Source organism: Ctenocephalides felis, unplaced genomic scaffold (genome assembly GCF_003426905.1).
Source record: "Ctenocephalides felis isolate EL2017-DRISC unplaced genomic scaffold, ASM342690v1 CF-g0.4_SCAFFOLD_03570, whole genome shotgun sequence".
Classification (NCBI taxonomy): Eukaryota; Metazoa; Arthropoda; class Insecta; order Siphonaptera; family Pulicidae; genus Ctenocephalides; species Ctenocephalides felis.
The window spans coordinates 10,488,187-10,512,466 of NW_020539724.1; the positions used below are offsets into that span (position 1 = coordinate 10,488,187).

General features: G+C 29.0%; 1 protein-coding gene across 1 annotated transcript in view; it reads left to right on the forward strand.

Annotated features, from left to right (window-relative positions):
* Window positions 1-8,394: 8,394 nt before the first annotated feature.
* Window positions 8,395-24,280, forward strand: part of LOC113383363 — a 154,204-nt gene continuing 138,318 nt past the window's right edge. The window contains exons 1-2 of the mRNA XM_026621635.1: window positions 8,395-8,511; window positions 12,551-12,689. Of these exons, the coding sequence (XP_026477420.1) occupies window positions 12,558-12,689 (132 nt within the window). The 5' untranslated portion in view covers window positions 8,395-8,511; window positions 12,551-12,557. The remainder of the gene's footprint in view (window positions 8,512-12,550; window positions 12,690-24,280) is intronic.

A 24,280-nucleotide genomic window follows, 5' to 3' on the forward strand; every position in this document is an offset into this window, starting at 1 on the left:
AATTCATCGAATATTTTCATGTTTGTTATTCAGCAGAAATTAATCAAATCTGGAATATTGCAAACATAAACAGTATGTATATAATGCAAATCAAATATAGAAAATCCATTTATAAAGTTATAAATCAATTATATATCTAGCTAAAAAAAAATCCATTAAAGCTACTGTATTTTATATAGGCAAATATTAATATTTAGTTTTTAACTAATTTCTTAATTTATATGGCTTCAACCAAATGGTTATTAAGGTTATTAAAAATTCTATAATAATAATAATAACATGCAGATTTTTTCTCTATTAGTATAATAATATTTATGTTTTTTCGATAAATCAAAGTTTTATCAAGAAGCATTTTTACGTTTATGTGCTGATGTCATATTGGATGGGCTATTTTTGGATAAACTTGCCTTTACATCTTATTTTACCTGAAACATATAAGTAAAAATGCTAGAGAAAGAAGTCAAGTATACCTTCTATACAATCTAAGAATAGGCATCCAAGGACCGGTCCTGGAAACGCGTTTTATGCAAGAAATTGTATTATATGGGATGGGTACACAATATGTATCAAATGAATTAGTTTCCAGAAACAATTTTAAAATGCTATCAAAAATAATAAGATGAAAACAAAATTGTAGTTATTATTAAAATCTTTAAAAATATCTGATCATCTGATGTGCATATGTCTAATGATCATTTTTGACCGATGTTATAAGTGGCTAAATACTCAGAAAAAAATTTATAAAAAAAAAGAATTAGGAGCAGTATCAAAAAGAGTATGGTGATGAAATAAAACTTAAATGAGGAGGTTAAAAAGAAATTGTTAGTATATAGCTGAGCTATATATTTTCATAGCTTTTCCATAAAAACATGACAATATCAATAAAAATCGAGAAAAAGACGTCTGTCCGTCTATAATATAGGTGTTTGTCATGAAACCGTGTTTGGAGTTTCGAGAGAGGCATAGAAATCGCGTGAGTTCCATTCGCAGTAATCTCCCGGACTGACGTCACGCGTTTAGCTCCTCTGTTAGGAGATCGTTGTACGGATAATATTTATTCAAGCAATATCAGTCTGTACATAAAGCAGTGGCAGAAAATGAACCATCTTCTCTCATAAACACCTATATTTTTTTATAAACCTATATTTTCAATATGCGCGTAAAAAAACAGGCGAGGAGATGGATTTTGTAGCTTTTACGGGGTGCGAACCGATAACTTTTGTTGAAAAATATGGTTGTCGAGATGTGGATGGAAATTGCTGTTTAAACATTACATTGCAGCATTTGTAATGTTTAAAATTTTTATTACATACATTTTGTTGTCATTAGGCAATCTAAAAAATATGTATCCATTTGGCTTTCCTGTAACCCAAACAAATATTTAAACCAATTGAGTGAGGAATCTCCTACTCGAAGATCAAAAAAAGCCCATACGATCTTAAAGAAAATGTCAAAAAAGATATCTTGGATATAAACTTTTTGAAGACATAAAGACCAGCATATTGTCGTAAATAGTGTATATTATGATCGGCAATAAATATATATATAAATAAAAAAAAAATCTTACAAAAAAGTATTTTTTAATAGCTATATAGCAAATTATGAAATATGATTTGTATTTAAGATCTAACAGCAGGAGAATTATTTATTTCACAAACTTGGTTGAAATTTTTTGAAACAATTATTGGGTTGAACAAATATTCATATTAAATTAGTATATAAAACACTTGTTTGGACTGAACACAGTTTTACTAATATATATATTGCAATGTTTATGTTCTGTTAATAATATATAATAAAGGCATTTTGAAATAATCATGTCTTGTTATAATAATAATAATTTTTATATCGAAATTTTTTAAATTGAATTGTTCTTTGAGCAATTGTGCATAATCTTTTTCTTTGGGGGCGTCCATTAATCACGTGATCGATTTTTTAAGAATGTTTGAAACCCCCCTCCCTCTTGGTGATACGTGGTGATATTCAAAATTACCCCCTCTCCCCATGAAAATCTTACAAAAAAAATGTAATTTTTTTTATTCTTTTTTGAAAATGTTAGAATTTTTCAATTAATAGATACTAAATAAATACATCTGATATCTTTTTATATCCCTCCTTTCCCTACATGACATTTTGAGATTTTTTGTCCCACCCTCTCTCTCCCTTAAAAATCTTACGTGATTAATTTTCATTGATAGATTTCAATATTAAACATATATTTTAATTTGATTCAGAAATTTTGTGATTTTTTGTCAACCCCCCGCCTCCCTCACCTTAAAAAGTCACGTGATTAATTTTTATTATGAGATTTTAATATTGATCATATATTTTATAATAATTGGATGCAGAATGCGCAGTAAGGTCTATTTTTACAGTATATTTTTTATAAAAAATATAAAAAAATATTATAACAAAATGTCTAGATGAAGTAAAAATTATTACAGTTGGGTTTAAATAAAAACGGTTGTTAGATATAATTACTAAGCCATTTTGAAGCAAGAATCGATTTTAAAAAATGGATACATAAAATCTGAAATCAAAATTGCTGAAATTTTGCATTTTTTTTATTTCGCTTCATTAATTGTTTGTATTTAAAAAATAAATCGTTTAGTAATTGAAAATGTATGAGCATTTAACATCAATTCTAAAAGGTTGCTCTGTAGTAAGCAAAAATGTTGTATCATTTTTTTACTAGTAACGGTACTACTAATGAAATGAATATTTATTAGGCATGCAATTTATACATATTTTCAGATATTTTTCACTTTAATATTCTTAATTTATTTCCATCGTCTCTATATCTTTTATGTCCTCTTCAATATAATGCAATCAGTATACTGACAAATACGATATATCGGCCCATTTCGTCGTCTCGACTTTTCAAATTATATTTACAAATGAGATAAGAGGAATATATTATAAAATTTTAAGATATGCATTTGTACGTTATCATTTCTTACCTCGCCTCCAGTGTTTAGCCTCTCTCGAGACGAACACATCTTTTGCCTAAGAACAATGTCAAGTTTTTAGTTTCGTTCTATTATTGGACTCAGATAAGATTCGATGAGTTTAGTATTATCGAGAAAAGATTATTCGATAATTTGTATTTAATACTAATCTTTAATAATATTATATGATAGTGCAATCGGTCTTTGTGCAAATTGGTAAAAAATCACATTGTGTTGCGTACGAGTGATTTAACATATATCAACAAAAAAATGTGTAATCAAGTTTGTGATAAACTGTTGTTCTAATTAGTGAAGTGCAATTTTGTGACTCAGAAATATTTGATAAAGAAATCCATTTGTTGATAACGTAGACAGTTAGTGAAAATTACGCCTTAAATTGCTTGAACAACATTAATTCCTTTACGTTTTTGGTGGTTTCTAAATAGCCTGGTTTGGTTTGGTTTGGTTTGGTTCAGTTGAATATTTTGTATGTTTTGCTGAATAAATAACCCTGTGGATTTTGTTCGTGCTTCATTAGTTTATAAATGATGTGTTAAACGATCGTTCAAAACCGCTAAATACATATGTGTTAATATTTACAAATTTTCATATTTTCCATATTCTGCATCGCGTTCAAAATATTCAAATTACATATTATGCACGACTCTACATCAAAAATAATAATTTGAACCATTTTTTTCTAAAAGTGTTATTTAATTTACCAAAATAGATTCTCCTCCGGTTACCTATAAATATAGACCAGTAATTTTAGTGAGAAATTATATATTATGCGCGACTCTGCATCAAAAATAATAATTTGAATAAATTTTCTCCAAAAGTGTTATTTAATTTGCCAAAATAGATTCTCCGGTTACCTATAAATATAGACCAGTAATTTTAGTGAGAAATTACACGGATTATAGTACACTGATAGTTTCCAAAGTGCTAAATAACGTTAATAAATCATGGAATTCAGTGCAGAATTTTTTCAAACAGGTAAATTTATTAAATAAACCTGGATTATGGAAGCTAACAATGGTAATCACTCACATAATATCTTTGTTACTGACTTTTATCCTTCAAACAGAACTGATATAACATTTATATAAAAATTTTGACCAAGTATTTTAGAAGTGAATGACTGTTTTATTTTAACACTTATAGGCCTTGGTTTTAACATAAATAATAAACATGCTCCATACATACTATTTTATTATTCAATTCATAATTTGAACATTAAAATTCATCCGGAACTTCATTTACGGAAATGAATTTTTAATATTCTAATACCCCAGTTTTATGCAGAAATAATCATTTTTTTATTTATCATTTATTATAGTTTCAAATAAATATAAAATCTTCAATAGATTATTATGTTTATTACAATATATATTCTTACAAAAGTTTTATGTAGATTTTTTTTATTTCGCATATATTAAGTTTCAATATTATTTATATCAGTGATTAGTAAATAATTCAATTAAAATAAATATTAATTCTATTTAAATATACATTGAAAAAGCAAAATGCAGGATAAATTTATTTCGTTTAATACATATTTTTAGGATTATTGGATCATATATACCTCAATTAAAATATATTTTAAGCAGATTAAAATATATAATGAAGTAGCAGATTTATACAGAAATATTTTTCTTTTATTTAACATACATTCAATAATATAGGGATTATTGCTAATTCAATTAAAATGTGTATTAAAATAGCTTAAAATTTATATTGAAACAGAAAATTTATATAAAAAAAATTCTTTGCTTTTTTAAATATTATTAGTTTCTATTTTGTAATATAATTCTTTTATATTTTTAAATATTACTAGTTACAGTACTAGATTAGTGGATAATAGGTAATCATTCAACTTTAACAATATTTCTACATTTAATAATGAAAACATTGAAATAATTATAAATATATATTTATATGTATACATATATATATATATATATATATATATATATATATATATATTAAATTTTATATATTTAATTTTTTCCCCAATTATTTGATTATTTTGGTGTATTATTTTTTTTTTTTGGACGTGATGAAACTAGTTTCCGATTAACCGATTCGGATTGTAAGCCGGTTATTAAAATAATTTATCGACAATTTATTCTAAATAATAATAATGAAAACTCTAATTTAATATTTTGTTAGTACAATAGAATTTGAAATGTAACCCAAAACGTCTTCTTCTAAACAAGTTTTAATGAATTTGATGAAATGAGGAGGCGCGTAAAGTGTTAATTAATCTAATGAGCTCAGCAGAAGGCACTGTTTTGTAATATAATATTGTAATTTGTATCCACCGATGTTTTTATCGAAATTCAAATACTTTTTAAAATAATTAATTGAAATTGTGTTAAAACATCCTATGCAACAAGATTGTTTTTTATTGGCTCTATAGTAATCAAGTAATTTGTGTGATCTAATAAGAGCAATGATGCAATAACCTCACATGGTACAATGTTGTTGAATAAATACAACAAAAATTTTAATGAACCTGAAATTATTCATATGAAAATTTCATTTTGTACTAGAACACAAACTCTATGTAATAAACTCCATCCATAAAGTTAGTTGTGCGATCTAATATGGGTAATGATATAACAACGTCACATGTTGCGACATAATTCATTATGCAACTATATTAAATTAAAGGGTAGTGGGCGCATTTGTGGCGGATTTGCAACCCCCGCTCGCAAGTTTCTGTGGATGTTACAAAGCAAACAATTATTAATTAGTAACGGTTAATTTTCATTAGTAATTTACGCAAATGCCATTTCATATAGCTGACATTTAGGGCCTATTCTCGTATAACATGACATGTATGGTATCAGTCTCCCATGGTAACATGTTTTTAACTAGTTGGTGTTGGTATTTTGCATTGAGGCAAGTTACATGCAACTTCCCGATATGTGTAAATAATCGACTTAATAATACAAAATAAATTAATTTATGAGTGATTAAAAGATTTCCGAGTGGAATTATTACACATAATTGAAAACGAACGAACACGTTAACTCGAGTAATTTCTAAAAGCAAATTTTTAAAAATCAACAATTTTTATAATTGAACTAGTAAGACTTTAATGATCTAGTATGTTCATTAAGACCATGTACTCTATCGTTATACCAAGTAAATCGTCTAATTTTAATTTTAGCTAACGTCAAAAAAACTACTAATTTTCTCTAGCTTTGAATTTTTAAAATTAAACTACTTGTCGTAAGGCCGTATTATTTCAGTAAGTTCTATAAGACCATGATATATATTGCTAAAAAAAAGTTCCATAAAAGTCGGCTTGAATTTTTTTTTCAACAGTTTATTACAAGAAAACGGCTCGGTAGATTTTCACCTAAAACTAATCAGTATCATTACCAACTAATATCTTTCGAACAGTTTTTGATTTTTTAAAATCGATTCGTTAGTATGAGCTGAAATATGGACGAAAAGTTTAACACTTTTTTTCAAATTATAAAGAAACGGCTTGGCAGATCGTCGCACAAAACTGACAAACGATAGTCCTCTTCAAGATACATCGAAAGGCTTTTAAATTTTTGAAATCGATCCAGTCGTTTTCGGAAAAACGTGGATTTACGGCCAAAAATCTGTTCACATACACACATACATACATTTTTCCAAATTTGGCCTTATTCGATTCAGAATAGCCTGAAACGTCGAGAAAACATAAAATTAGCGAATCGGATTTTTTTGATGAAAACATAAACTTCTTCTTCGGGAAGTTTTTAATAGTATTTTGAAGAATTGGTATTGACGGTATGTATTTTTTTATGAAGTTACCATGGCTCATGTGATTTTTTTTCTGATAGTGGTAAATTTTTCAACCACTTTGGAAATAGCTAATATCCAATTTACTCGTTTAGAACCTTGGCAATTTTGTTCGGAACTACATTTTGATGTCGAAATTTTCTATAATTTAGGTCACGAGCGAAGCAGTTTAGGCTAGGTCAGCACTTTTGCGATTTTGTAACATCGAATGATAAAAATAATTCTAATAATACTTCGGTGATTATTTATGCATTTTTAAATTTTGTAATTGACAGCTTGAAAACATAATTATTTATGTTGTTTTTGTTAAATTCATTTATTTTGCGATTTGTTAGTGAAAATAATGAGCAATATGATGAAAAACAGAAACTTATAAGATGTGTCGCCAGTTTTCAATTATTTCGCGAAAGTCTTTTATCTTGTAGAAGCAAAGTCATTTAACGTATTTAGTAGATTGATCTGTATCTATATCACAATTTAATCCCTCATTAAATCAATGTATGTCCATGTTAATGAATATTCGAGGTACAAAGCTAATGGTTCATAACCATTGATCGATAACATATTATGCGTTGTACTATCCTCACTTTGGGTCGTTTATTTACAATCTAATAAATAGTCTAATTTTAGACTCTGTTTTCTTTCAAAAATAGAGAAGACAGTCTCAATATGTGTTAATTGATTTTACCACTACACCGATTGTAGGCCTAAAGTAGAAAAGTCCCGTGTCATTTGAACCAAATATCCGATTTATTGAGTATTTGTATATTTTGTAAATAAGTAGGCGCCTCAAATTGTATTTACCAAGAGAATTAGAGTCTGATGGACAAGATCTGCAGACGCAATATACTGCATTAAGAAGCGCGTAAGCGCCGCATCGCCGTCTGACGGATAAACATTGGTACGGAACCCATAGGAATGTAATCACCAATTTATACTTATTGTTAAAATCTCTATAAAATATTTGATAATTTGATGTGCATATGTCTAATGATCATTTTTGACCGCCAAATGGCATTTTTTTTAGTTTTTTCACTAGATCTCCGAAACCGCTAGACCTGCCTTCATAAAAATTCTTCATCTTGTCAATACAAGTAAAATGTTTTTTGAATTATTAAAATCGGACGCTCCGTTCTCTTAAAAACTGGGTTACCGTTTGTGGCACTTTTTGCCTCGTATCTTCGAAACGGCTAACCGTCCTTATGCCAAAAACTAATCAGCACGTCTCCTTATCAACAGCAATCGAATGTTTTTTGAATAATCAAAATCGGTTGAACCGTGTTCCCGAAATCGTCCACGAAAATTTGTATCCGCACACACACATACATCCATTTTTTCTAAGGTATGCCAAAATGTTCAGAAACCTGTGAAACGTAAAGATATATAAAAATTTTCATTTTTGACTTTTTTTGCGATTACTATAACTTACCCTACGGGAAGTTAATTAATTATTAATCAATTAATTAATTTATTAATTTCTATTATTCCAGTGCACATGCGGGGGTGACTGCGGCGATCATGGGGGCGCCGGGCGGGCACCGGACCGCCACTGGCGGCGGACAAACGCGCAACACCGGTTCGGTCATGGAGTTCGGCTAGAGCAAATTGGCGGACGACGCTATCTGACGACAGTGCAGCTCGACCACCATCACAACCGCCATTGTCACCATCAGCGGCAGCAGCCAAAACAACAAAAGCCGCACAAGACATTCGCGTGGCGGACCAAGGGGACCGCCGGCGAAACTACGCGTCTTCACAGGTGGGGTAATAGACATAGGAATAAATCCTACATTTCTCCCATATATAATTTTTTTCATTTATTTATTATAAACTCCATCAGAAATTCATATTTCTATGAGCTTATATGATCCATTAAATATGTCATTTAGAAGTCTCCTCCACTGAAGAGATTCCCCAGTGGACAATAATCTGTGTTAGTAGAAGAAACAGTGTTTAAATTAAGGTAGTAGGTCTTTTGACCATTTTTTTGAGCCTTCTGGTTGATGTTTTCTCATTAATAGTTGCATTCGTGGACTTGGATGTTGGTCTAGTATGTTTAATTTTTCTTATTTTATCATATAATTTACAACTGTCCGGTAGATATCTTATGTTACAACTTATGTTACAACAATGAGCAGTTATCTGCACTTATATTAAGCGTGCATTTTACGTAAAATTTGCAAAAATGGACTTCTGAATTTAGAAATTTAAGGGCCAAATATCGAATAAAAAAGAAATGTTAGAATAATGCTATGTTACGGGTCTACATTCATATGAGTTGATGATAACAGACTGTTATATAATTCTTTGTTCAGCAACAATGACATCCTAAATTTAAACGTGATGCTTTCTAATCTGCTTAAATTTACTGGTCTTCTCTAATTGGTAGATAACCTTTTTATAGCGCTAATTCTTACATATTTAGAAAAAAATATTTATCTAGTTTTTCTTCGTAAGATTATTATATTAAACTTTACTGAGTATCAATTTATTGATTTTGGAACTTTTCTCCAACTTATATACATTTTATTGCGATATCTCCTACAAAATATCACAAAAGTTAAGATGCATGAAAACTATCGATTGAATTAAAGAAATAAATTTTTAAAAATAACTTCATTGACGCAAATATATAAAACTATCAGGAATATTAATGCAAGCGCAATAAAATAAGTCAATAAAAGAAATAGATATAAAATAATTTATTGTCTTCTATTAAGAGTTTAAATATGGATATTGCGTTGGTATTTGGTGTATTTTCATATTTTATATTTTTACTACAACCTACATGCATTTAAATTCAATTGTAAAGTGCATAATAAAAATTGAATGCTCTTGCTAAAATATCAAGATATATTAAATTAAATTTAATTTATGTCAGTAAGACTAAATTATGAACTTTATATAGAATTTTATCATTTTTATGCACGTGGGTTGCTGTTCATTTAAAAATTATGAAATTATTTATAGAGTGCCATTGTATGCTAGTGATATTGATCTTATTACACATACTTTATGATTATTATTTAATTTATTTTATAATTTTTGAGTCAAATGAATCAGAAAGTTTTGGAGCATCAAAAAATATCAAATTAGCAAATCGAATTATGGTTCAAAAACAAACTTAATCTTTGAGAAGTTAATAAGGTCGTGTTGTAAAATAATTAGCTAAAAGAAAAACTTTTATTTCACTGAACTTCTGAATAGAATCACATAAGTGCAATCGACAGTTCTGCCAAGTATGTCACATGTGGTTTTCAGAAAAAACTTGGAACTTTTTCCTGTTTTTCAACGCAACTTGCTTCTGGTAGATCGAGATAGAATTTTAGCAAAAAATTGCAATGAACCAGCATAAATAAAACAAATTAGTAATTTATAATTACTTCTAGATTCAACATTATTAGAATCTTATTATGCTTGCATTAAACCCTTAATAATTTTCAAACACTATTTGCAACCCAAATTAATAATATGATGTGCATTTCAATACAGCTTTTTTGTATTTTTATAGAAATCTATATAAAATATAATAAGTTAACGTTCAAGACAAATATATAATGCAAGCATAGGTTAACAGAGGTTAACTGACCATCATCAGCTCCTTACTAAATTTGAATCCAGTATACCCAAAATCCAAATAATAGCAACAAACTGTCTTTCATATTCCAAGTATCCTTCGTCTAATGTTGGGAACGTGTCATATAATTTTTTTCTGTGTCTAAAGCCACAGTACCTCACATAAAACAACTTATACTACCAGAAGTGTTTTAAAGATCGTTTTAGCTAAAGATAACTCTCGACCGTATCTTGTGAATACACCGCAGGTTATCGCCTTTATCCCAGAGAAAACGGCGACGTTATTATCATAAAATGTACCTGATACTAAACCGTAACACTATCGGCTGTGTCATCAAAAATATATATACATGAGACAGGTATTGTCAAATGTAGAAGAATAAATACTTCAGAGACAATAGATTCATTGGAAAAATCTATTAGAAGTAAGGTCTAATGTTGCTCAGGATGAATGGTTTCTAGAGGAAAGTTTTTTGGGGTTGGACTTAAGCCGGTTTTTTTTTGGCAAGACCACTCGGGCTGTTTTTCTTTAATTACCTAGCAAAAAACTGGAAATTTTTAAAATTCTTATTTATTTATTCTCAGATATCAAAAAATTCATGCCATTTGCCTTGCAACAAAATTGCCTTGCCATAATGAATAAATGTATCATTTACAATCAGAGTTCTATAAACAGTTTTCATTCCAAATCAAAACTAACAAATCAACTAACTCTGTTTCCCTTGTAATAAATAATCCAATAAAAATGATTTATAAGTTTTTTGCAGTTTCCATGAAAATGTTACAGCCACATTGATTTACTGTGTTTTCGACCATATTTCATACCGGCATTTACGGGGCGCCATGTCACTGTGTATTAAAACTTCCAAAAATTATGTAAAATTTATAACGAACTTAATTGAATTAAAAACACTTCTTGGATTTCAGCCAAAGGACGGTATGAGATTTGTAAAATTATAATTATCGCTTATGTGCACTTGGTAATTTGCCAGGATGGAAATTGAAATGGAAGTTTATTTCAGAGTAAATATGGTTTACTCAAATAGGATGTCATATGTTAGGTGTTTGATCTGTATAAAATTTTTATTTTGATCATGAGATGATTTTTTCTTTTTTTTAAACGAAATTTAAAATTCTTTTGATAAAACTCGTTATATAATAAAAAGTCCTAGCGGTTTAAAAAATTATTCATAGATTGATAAATTTTCGTACTGACATGATTGTAACTGACATGATTGTAAACAAATGTTTAATTTATATTGTGTTGTCTATCAACACTATTGCATGAAATGAAAATGAATCAAAACTTAATTTTATATATTATTCTATGATTACAATATAATTTTTTTAGTAGATTTTATATATTTAGTAGCATCAAGGCACAATATAACAATTATCAGGAAATTAAAAAAACATTTTCACTCAAATTGAAAATATCAAGTTAAAACAATGGACTACTTTACGCTTTCACGCTTTTTAGAAAAATTTAAGTTATTTTTTTAATTATTAGGTTATCATTATCATATTTCTTAGGTGTAGTTTATAAGGCTTAAGTATTCATTTTATGTGACATCAAAAGTTTTAATGCACTTACTCTATTTTAAAATGTGTTTTCAGTTAGTAGAGGCGTCACTAAAACTTTCCTCAAACAAAATACTTTCAAAAGCTGACACTTTTGAGAGCTCCACTGTCAAAGTTATTCCTTATTATTTTTCAATACTTCAATTTCGTAAAAGTTTTCAAAAATTCAAGAACTCGATAGTGAAATGATAAAAATTCATGAAAGTATAGAAACAATATTCTTCAATATGTAATATCCAGCATTTGAATCAAATAGTTTGATTTCAACATTATTTAAAAAATAATATTGAAATATTTATATGTAAAAGTAGCTGAATATACATTTATTTGAAATTTTAAAACCCTGAATTAAAAATATGTTATCAGTATTAGAAGAAAAATTTATCATAGATAGTTCAATCCTTCCCCCTTATTTTGTGAAATATAAATGTAGTATAAGAAGTATAATCACAATATGTAGTCACATTGGGCTCTTATCCCCTGATTGTTGGTCAAATAACAAAAATATATTAATAAATATGTAAAAACTCTGAATTTTGCTGAAAGATAAACTAATAGAAACTGTGTAAATCAATTATTCTTAATTAAATTTCTTTAATTTCACGAGTACTTTAAATAATTTCCTATTTTTTCGTTCCCAGAGTTCCGATGGACGATCAAGCACCGAGCGCGGCGGAAGGCCGACCCGGTCCCACGCCCCCTTCAATGCAGGCCGCCAGCTCCAGCGGCTCCATATCAGGAGCTAGTCAACCTCTGCACAGACCTCACGCCTTTGACAAGGTAGGAAATTTATTTCATCACCTACTAATGATAAACATAATCATAATTAATTAACTAACAAAATTCTGAAAATTATAACAATCTGCATTCCGCCAGCGGCTTGGGCAAATTCAAACAATCATTACTTTAGTCTAAAGTAATACTATTATTCTATGATTCCCCCAGGGGTCCATGGCAACTTTCAAGGGGTCCACTGCGGCAAAAACAAAATTTGGGGGTCCTTGAAATGAAAATGGGGGTCCACGGCAGTGGATTACAATACACCATGTTAAAATCTATATATTTACGTTAAACGATAATATAATATATAGATTTACAATAAATCTTTTAATATAGTTGGCAATATTTAGAAATGATTCAAAAAGTAAAGAAAAACATTACATATTTATATAAAGTGTGTAAGTTGTAGCATGTAGGCATTCGAGTTGTGGTTAAACTATACGCTGGCTGTTGAAAAGCTTAATTTTGGTAAGATTTTTGCCCTTAGAATTTATAAATACCAAATATAGAGATTTAAATGACTATTTAACGAAGTGTGATATAGATACCACTTATTTGGATTCGATAAACAAACTTTTATTTATATTTTATTTAATTTAATTATGTTTCTGATAATTATAGCAGTTCTACCGTCAGTTGTTCCATGTGGATTAATGTTGTAAGTGGTTGCAATTTATTTTATCACCTAATAACGATAAACACGGTTACAATTAATATTAACTAACAAAATTCTGAAAATTTTAACAATCTACATTCCGCCAGCGGCTTGGCAAAATTCAAACAATTATTACTTTAGTCTAAAGTAATAGTCTCTTTAGACAAATTGGGCAAATTACTGCTACTATTTACATGATACTGAATCTCAATAATTTCTGGCGAATAAGCATGGTTATAAATAGATACACATATCGACTAATGTTGTTTGCGATATGTAGATTAATATTTAATATATAGCGGAACGTACCTACATAATTAACCTGTAATATCTCATTTAATATATGTTTCCTATTTAATTAACATAAACGAACAGCAGATTAATATTACAATAATGAATATATTTGATTGGTTATTGTAATTTAATATAAATTTTGACTATGCGTATTTATGAACATGGTCGGTTTCAGCAGGTGCAAATTGTTGTACTAAATATTTTATAACGTAATTGAAATTTGTCGAAATGTTTGAAGGGTTAATTTTAGTTTGATAATCACCTCGTTATCAATTTTTTCAATAGTTGAATATTAGAATTTTCTCCTTGGTATATTTTCAATTTTGCTAGTTGTTTGTTTGAGTTTAAAATAATCCTTATAGAGTTCTTTTAATTACTCCCACTATTTTTGATTTAGAAAAAACTTGTAATGTAAATAAAAAACGCAAAATCACTTCTGGAAATATGAATTCTCGGTAAAACTTTCCATCGCGCAAATTAACTAATTCTAGGAACGAATTTTTATGTTATATTCGCAACTCTTTTATTTATTTAATAATTTCCTTCTGAAGAATATTTATTCAATATGAATTTATTGAACTTTTTTTTAACTCATTCATTTTATTAATTTGTTCTCATTCCACTTTGTAGATATAAATCCTCTATTACACAGATATTTTCATAATTTTCCCTCTACTAAGTGAAACATGCTTCGTGTCGCTATAAAAATAGCTTCAGGATATTACTTCTAATAAAAAAACTGTTTCATATTTTCCTTTATAACTAAAATTTATGCGTGCTATCGTAAATCTGCTGCACATTATTATTACTTCAAAAATATAAAGTTGACATGCTGCAGATTTTCATTCAGGAAGGATATTAATGTGACGACGTAAAATCGTATAATCCATGTCAAACTTTATGATCCATATAATTTTTGTTTATAAATATTAACTGATTGAAATATGTTCTATAACTTTTAATCGATATGACCCAGAAGCTATTGAAAAACTTTTAATTAAAAAGTGTTTTAAAACTGACACCGCGATTTAGAATGTCGATTATAATCATTTTCAATTATTCTGAGGTAAATGAAAGATGTAGGCGAAATGAATTGATTATAGATAGCTTGGAAATATTTGATTGGCTTTTTAACAGAAATGTAATATGATAGTTTTAAAATATAATATTGGACGTAGAAAGCACATATTAAAATCCATTTTATGAATTCAATTTTTTAACGTCTATTTCTAGGTTTAATTTTAGAAATAGTAATGTATGTAAAACATTTGATAACCCAATAATTTCTATTTTCTGCACTCTCTGCTCCGTGTTTTCCTAACGACTGGACCTGCCTTTGCCAAAAACTAATCAGCACATCTCCCTATCAATATAAATCGAATGTTTTTTTAACCATTCATATCGGTTGATCCGTGCGCCCGAAAATTTGGACGAAAAAATACGAACACACACGCACACACACATCCATTTTTTCTGGAGTATCCCAAAATGTTCAGAAACTTCTGAAACGTGAAGATATGCAAAAAAAATATTTTCGATTTTCGGCTCATCATTATGTAGGGTAGGGTAACTACGCGAAAGTATTTGGCTCATGTGGAAAAATATTGATATAAAGTATAAAAAATACCTTAGTAAATTTTACATCAACTGAATCATATCGCGTCACTATAACGATCTATTGACTTCATATATTATATAATACACATCATTCAACATTTTCGTACAAAGAAAAACGTATAATTTTCCATCTCCCACATGTCAATATCACCCAGCGCGTTCATACAAGTTTTATTTAAAAAATCAAAGTAATTGCTATCCGAAACTCAATTTAAACTTTTTCTACGACCCTAGGCTACGTCAGATGATAAAAGAAGGAAATTATGAAACAGAATGCCTAGAATTTCTGATATCGATGTCTTCACCAGTCGTTTTATTGGATATCTGATCGCCCGGAGGGAATTTCGGTTCGATATCCGGACAAGAATTAGCCGTGATAGATTATTTCTCAGGCGATTCGAACGATTTTAAGAGTGTTGTTTCAATCGCTTCCGAACGACTGACGATGCCTGATGGGGCAGAAAATAAGATTTTTTTTAATTGGAAACTATTATTTTATCTAGAACAAAATAGAGGAAAAGATAATTGAGATAAGACCTAAAACACGCACCGGCTTTAAAACAAACTTCCCTGTATCACTCCTGTATCATCAACGATCAGGTCTGATGATGCAGAATATTTTTGATCAATATTTTATTAATCGGAATAATTTGTACTAGAGATGGGCTTATTATATCCGAAGCCGGATCGATTAGGATTTGACTCCGCTTCAGAGAGGAGTTATATCCACTTAACAACTCTACAACTCCGACAACTTTGAAACATAATACTTGACACAAATGTGTTCTCTGGTGTGTTATTAACATTTCTAAGGATTTATTAAGACTTTGGAAATAATTTACAAATAGTTCAAACATTTTTGTTTAATTACTATTTTATGCATTTCAATATGCATACAAATCTCAATTTCACAAAAAACTTGGAAATTAAAATCAATTTTGTAATTATTTTTGAAGAGAAAATATGGAACTCTTTGAATATGTTTATTAACTTCCCGTAGGGTAAGTTATTGTAATGGGCCGAAAATCGGAATTGAAAATTTTTACATTTCTCGACGTTTTGAAGGTTTCTGAACGTTTTGGCATACCTCAGAAAAAATGGATGTGTGTGTGTGTGTGTGTGTGTGTGTGTGTGTATGTATGTGTGGATACAAATTTCCAGTCACGTTTTAGGGCGCACGGATCAACCGATTTGAATGGTTCAAAAAACATTCGATTCCTATTGATTGGGAAAAGAGCTGATTAGTTTTTGGCAAAGGCAGGTCCAGCCGTTTCGGAGATACGGAGCAAAGAGTGCAGAAAATAAAAATCGACTTTTTGAGAGAACGGAGTATCCGATTTGAATGATCTAAAAAACATTCAATTAGTAATGATTAGGAGAAGGGTTCAATAGTTTTTGGCAAAGGCAGGTCCTGCCATTTCGAAGATACGGAGCTAAATATGTAAAAAATGGCAGTTTTTGAGAGAATTAAGCGTCCGATTTAAATGATACAAAGAACTTTCTGCTTGTCTTAACAAAATAATTGATTTTGAAAAAAAAATCTTTTTTTTTTTTTTTTTAGTATTTTGTATATCGAAAATATTTCAGATTTTATTTTTAATTCTGACTATAGTTCTAATATACTTTAAACAAATAATTTCAACTCTGCAATTCGGTTTATATAATTCTTATAAATATTACACAATGTTACAATATTTATAATAATCTATTTGAAAACATTCAGTATTCCTGGAACATTTCGTTACGGTGCGGGAAGTTCAAGCAATTTGCCTTAAGGCACGATGCCATAATTGCCTCAAGACATAATTCCACTTACAGCTAGTTTTTATATGAAAATAATGCAGTGAACCTTATATATGAAATAAGAACAAATCTGTGTGTATAATATTTTTCACAAAATAATAATACCTCACATTTTTTTATTATTTTGTTTTCGAGAATTAATTATATATCAGGTAGTTTGATTAGCATGCTATTACTTTTACACAATTATAAAATTATAATTGTGTAAAAGTTATAATATAATACTAAATATTATTTAGCTGGTTGTATACCATTGAAAGAGCTTATTTACGGATAAACATTATCTTATACAAAATATGGAATACAAAATAGCATTATTTTGAAACATTATATACCTGGAAGTCCTAAAACTGGATGCGTGACGGGAAAAAACCACTTCTTCGACCTAAATCTTTGTATTAGTAAAAAATTTCAAGCAAATATCTGCACATGTTAACAGATTTAGTATGCGTTTAGGGAAGTCGGATATGATAAATCCTGTGAGACAACTCCACTCGAAATACTCCGAGGGAGGAGTTGTATCGGAGGGATAACTCCGGAGTGAGTTACCTATAATTTGTACCATATTTTTTGTGTATTTTTCTTTTTGATAGTTGTTTACTTAAGTTTATGGAGTTCTCTTAATTACTCTAATAGCTTGTATTTTTATTAAAAAAAACTTGTAACATGTACAACTCGCAACTACGCTTTCTGGAAATATAGATTCTCGGTAAAACTTTCATCTGCGCAAATTAACTCATTCGAGGAACGAACATTTGAGTTCAAATATTTGCAACAGTAATATTTGCTTAATAGTTTATTTTAATACATACATACTATTTTAGTATTAATTCATATTATAATTACCTGCATTTATTACATACCTCATTTGATAAAATTAATGAACGATTAAACTGAAAATTAAGTCGTTTAAACTATTGCAAGCTCTATAAAATTTAGTAAATCAAATTTATAGTTCATAAATTGAATATAATCATGTTTATTAAATTCATTTTGCTAATTATTTGTAATATATAAATGAGTAATGTAATATATAATAAAATAATAAATTGATTCAATTCAATGAAAATGATAATATTGCGACTAAACCTTCTATTTACGCATGCATTTTTACATTATTTATAAAATTTGATAGCTCATATAAACTGTAGTAAATATCTCGATCAAATTATGCCAACGCTGTAAAAACTCGAACGTCTTGCCTAATAAATTTTATGCTGACTAAAAATAAATAAATATTGCATACTCGAACAGACGTTTTCAAGTTTATAAAACCCACATTATTAAAAGTATAATCCTCTTGTTTTGAAATGCACATATAAAATATATAAACATATAGGAGCGTGGAGGAAACCAGAGTCTATTTATATCAATCGATCAATAATGTATGGAAAGAAAAAATAAACGTTTCGCTCTTAAATTCATGGTATTATCGACATAACAAGTCGTGATATACAAATTATTTTGTTGGATCAATTGAGTATTTTGGGACACTTTGAAAATGGAATTACGTGGGAGAACCAGGAGGAGAAGTTTGTATAAATTTCATAAATTGAAGCATGTATAATCTTAACTTTTTCCGTTTACCATTATAAGATACAAATATGTTATATAAATGGATTTTGTATGATCGGGATAAAAATACTCATCTTTAATTTTATTTATTACAGAAGAAAATTGTATAAACGCCCAAAGTTGTGTAGGAACTTTTTATCTTTAATATTTTATTATCAAAGTGTTCTCTAAAATTTATTTTTTGATAATACTTTGACCAAATTTTGGCTGATATACATACACTTTTCCAATTTGGTGTCAATCGATTCATAATGACTTTAAATCTAGAGTAAAAATAGTTGTATCACAGCACAAATCTGCTCTTCTTACAAAAACATAAACATCTTCTTTCGCGAAGGAAAACTTATATAAAATTAATTTCCTAATGGTCTTACTTGTTTAGTCTTATTAAAATATGCTACATAGAAAATTTAAGTACTATGAGATCTTACCAATATCAAATCACACACTCTAGAACTTGTTTTCCAAGTCGCATAAATTTGTTTAATATTGTATATTTGCCATGTAAGGATTACTCTGCCAATTTATTTGCTTTCACCTGCTTCAAGTGGAAATTGTAAATATGTGAATGCTGCATATATGTCACATTTCTCGGCAATATGATGGTTGTATGCAATGTACATACCTACTACCTACTTCCACCTACCACTCCAGCTAAATGTCATATACGGTTGTATGAAGTACCTCTATATGGAGCTTCACAACTTCCCGATATCCCATGAGTAATATGATGAAATTTTAGTGTACTTTTCGAGAAAGGTTCTAAAAACTATGGGGATGAGGGAAAACTTAAAAGTTGTACATACCTTGAATCATTGTAATAATAATAATAATAATAATAAATGGTAGTTTGATTGACGGCAGGTCCATGGTGTGAGAACCACCACAAATAAATAATTTCCTTACGCTTTGTCGTCCATCATTTCCATTACCACTATTTACCCCCTCCTCTTTTTAACACATTTTTATATGTATATTAGTTGTCAATCGTCTGCATTCTTCTTTTTTCCATTCCTTTCGGTCCTTCTATTTTATCTTCGACTACGTCATGAAGTAGGCATTCTTTTTGCAGAACGGGTCCGATCCAGTTTTCTTTTCTTCTCAAAATTTTGCTCAGTGGAGTCCTTTTTTTGTCCACTCTTCTCAGGGCTTCTTCATTTGTTATTCTGTCTGTTCCCTTTATCCGCTCCATTTGCCTCCAGCACCATATTTTCGTAGAGTCCATGTCTCTGAACCATGTAGAGCTAGCTTCAGACTTTATTAGACTTTTGTGCAAGTCGAGACTCAGTTTGCTCGTCAGTTTTATAAGTAATGTGTTTTCTAATTTTTAAGAATTATGATTAGGCATCCATTCTAGATAATAGAAATAAAGCTAACATAAAAAAATCGCATTTTTAAAATGCGTATATCTTGTAAAGCATTTGAACTGCATTCCTCATTAGCGTTCTAACTTTCTAGTGAATATACTGTGTTATTTTCAGAACCTCGATCTTTTTTTAAAAAAAAAAAATAGAGAAAATATCTGATGATGATATGCTATATTTTGGGTTATTTGCAATTAATTCGCTAACGGTTAAATAATAAAATAAATGTTGATTACCCATATTTTTGGCAAAATAACAATTCATCAACTGTTTGTTCGAAGCTTTTATCTACTTGTATCTCAGTTTCAAAAAAGTGATTTTTTTTTTGTAATTTTTGACTTTGGCAGGTGTCAGCATTGAAGTCAAATTCTAGTATTTGTGTGTCTTTTCCAAAATGTTTTAGAATCTTCGGCAAACCAAATTTACACAGACTCGGTCGGTATGGGAATATACGAAACCCCACAAGTGAATCATCAACTACGAGACTATTGCGAAGACATTTTCACTTCCTGAATGCGCTAAGGAAAAGATTGATCGATCGACATCGAAATGTATTTTATATTGCACAAGGCGAATATTACGTTGAGAAGGAATCAATCCACGTTAGAACGGGACAATGTTCGAAAAAGATAGGATTTTTGCGCCTCATTGACCAAGGAAAAATTTCAATATACTTATTTTTAATAAAATTAAAGAAACAACAATGTTTTGAAAGTATCGCCAACTCCTGACAAGGGTCATGTAGAACTCACACACGAGTGATATGGCGATTAACGTGTTATATATAATTTTTGAAGTAATAGTAGAAAAATGAGTATGAAAAATATTTATTACAAATAGAGTACGTAATATGACTTTAGACTACTCGATAACATCTTCTCTGTATCTACCAAACTACTGAACAAAACATCATTTTGTCTAGAATATATACCTCAATCCTTCTTCTACGTTTTGAGTGCATATCCAGTAGTAACAAGTTTTGCATAATGCATTTTCATATGCTGAAGAGCCTCCGTGCACACAATAGGGAAAGGAACTTTCAGCAATATAATCAGAGTTAGCAATTTTGTTCTTTCATATATTGTTAGAGAAGAACTCTCTCTTAACATACACTTTGCTTTTCCTCGACCTGGACTTAATATTTTTATTGTGTCGTTGCTTTATTCACCTTAGGGATAGAGAAAATGGAAATTTTAAGGTTGGAAGTAGAAAGATAAGATGTCTCTGATGTAATAAATATCAAAAAAAACTTCTGGTGATGGTATCATGATTAAATTGATAATCAAGAATAGCTTATAAATGAATAATTAAGTAATTTCATTCATAATTTTTATTTCAATACGGCGTTTTTGTTTTACTAAACAACATTTGCGTTTTCGGTCTGGTATGAATTTGTTGATTGATGACACACATATTGCGTCGAAACGTATAAAATGAGATCTAATGTTCGTAGTTCGTTAATTCGATAATTTGGCTACAACAAAAACATTAATAGGTATATAAATGTATTAGAAGCAGATTTAATCATACCCCATCCCCTAAAATAAATTTTTCTTAATTTAAAACTGTGCTGGTTTTACGTGTACTTATATTCTCTAAAATAGTACAAATAAAGTTTTATTACTACTTGCTAGTATTTTTCAAGTCGTTTCATGAGGTGACATTTCCTTATTTATTTTTTGCTCGGTTTATTTTGCATTTATATTAGTTTTCTTGGAGAACAAAATGGGAAAATGATGTGGTTAAATATTACACTAGTGACACACTAAAACACATACACGAATATAAATTTGAATAAAATATTTGTAAGGTCTGTTTTAAAAAATTAATCCATATTTTCGGAGAAATAAAATTGAAACTAAACTGCTAGCCAGTTAGCAGTTACGATTCATAATTTATGAATTAGTGATTTTTTTATTTTTCTTTCTTTAAAATTTGAACAACATTAAATAATTTAACTTCTTTTATGTTACAATTTCTTCACACTTTATATATAATTTTTATTTAGCCTAAATATATTTATTGCTCATTGATTTTAAATAATTTTTCAAATATAAATCGTGAACATTTGTCTTAACCAAACTTATTTGTCATATAACAAGAGCCGGAAATGATATTTATTATTATTGATTACAGCTCGGTTATGAATAAATAAATAAATGAAATATTAATACATTTGTTCTAAATTGAATCTATATTGTCAAGAGACCCTACAATAAGATGCTCTACTCATAAATCTCAATAAAATATGACAAATATTCTCGGTACTTTGTCTTTATATACATAAAATCACATTATTCTTTATCAACTTGCTTACAAAATATTGAATGTTTTATATATATAATACCAAACGATCTATCATATTATTATAAATATTTTATAAAATCATTGTCGATCGTATAACAAAATTTTAAGCTCTGGTTGGTTTTAATATAAATATAATAAATATAAATTTATATAAATAATCTCAAATGAAATACAGACTTTTGGAAAAGTGCAATAATAAGTTGAGTAATTGGAAATATAATCACAAATAATTTTTAAGAAATTTTCAGAACATTTTGTCCCAGTAGGAATCTCTGATATCTTCTAATCATCGATATTTATGTTTCCTGGTTGATGAATCGTTAGAATCTCATTTATTTTATTTTCCTTCTAGAGTCTATTTTTCCTTTTATTATTCGACGAAAAATAATCTCGATGCTATATAGATTTGTAAGAAAAATATGTTCTCATTGATTGGGTTCAAAGGAGGTCGAATTTAGTTAACCTTCACTTTTTATATTGCCGAAGTTTCTTTGTTATTCGTGAAGATACTGTTACAATATTTGCTCTATCATCGTATAAATCCTAATATTCTGGAAAATAGAAAGATGTTAGTCTATAAGTGAATTACCTTAGGGAGAGGAATGGGCTTGTTTATAAATCTTCTTGGATCGAGATAAAATTTAGATAGAGAAATACTAATTTACTTAGTGAAAATTGAGTTATAAATATTACTTGTAAAAAATTATGGATTGGTTTAATTATTGGTAATAATTGCTCCTGAGTGTTCTGCAAATTTAAACCAGATCTTTTAATATTCAAATTTTATGTAACTAACGGCATAATATTTCGTAACTCTTTAAAATTTCTGATAACTTTAGAGCCATATAATTTTCTAAAAATCCAAATTCAATAAATACTTAATACGTTAATCGCCACGATAATATCAGAAGAATTTTTACGTGGGCCATGGTAACTTTATTAGATCTTTTAGTTAAAAATGTATAAATTTAGTTAAAAATGTTAGTGTTAATTGCCTACGTTCCTAGAGTTTCTTAGTGTCAGACACATACGACTGACATGGCTTGTAAGATGTTAAAGTTTAACAGTTAAACAAATTAGCACAGAAATATAGTCCAGTATATTGTTACCTTATTTTTCTCAATCAAAATTTTGTTCGGCTGGTTGAAGAATTCGAGATGTATATAATAGATATATAGATAGATATAATTCAAGTTAATCAACGTGCACATTTATCTTTTTCACTTCCAAAGATCTAAATTACAATTCCAAACTCTACTTATAATTTTCTTATAGACTTAAATTCGCAGAAACTCTGTCTTTGTTCCTTAGAAGTGTATGTAATCAAAGTCTTACAGAACTATTTCCTATTACGATTCTCCACCTCACGCTGTTTAATTAGCTGCTTTTACTTTCCGACTCTCTATATAGAAATAAAACAGCATTTATCTCGGACAAGAAAATCGTATATCGTTTTTCTTCATTTCGACTTTGTTCTTGTTACCACTTTATTGGCAGAGAGGTAATGGATAATATCATTTTTTATTAACAGTTCCATATGGTGACTGCATAAATATATTATTATTAATATATTAGCAATTTTTTCTTCCAATATTTTTTTCTGTATCTATTATATCACCATGACCCTACCTAACATTGTGTGATGTTGGCAGTAGTAGAAATGTTGACACCTCCCGAAATCGCAAAATCTTCCGACAACCGGGGTAGCATGTGCGTCTAAATCCCGAATTATTCGAATTCTCGGTCGCTCGTAATGCGAAACACGAGGCACAATTGACAGTCGTTTGAAATAGAACCAAGGTGTAGGGAACATTTCACCTGTTACCCGTCGAGAAATTTATTTCTTAACATATTTACATACAATCAGAAATACTATTATTTCTAGAAGTCTATGTGATCAGTAGTTTTGTCATTTAGAGGTTTAATCTACTGAGGAGATGCTTCTGTAGAAATTAATTTATGTTAGTAACGATAAT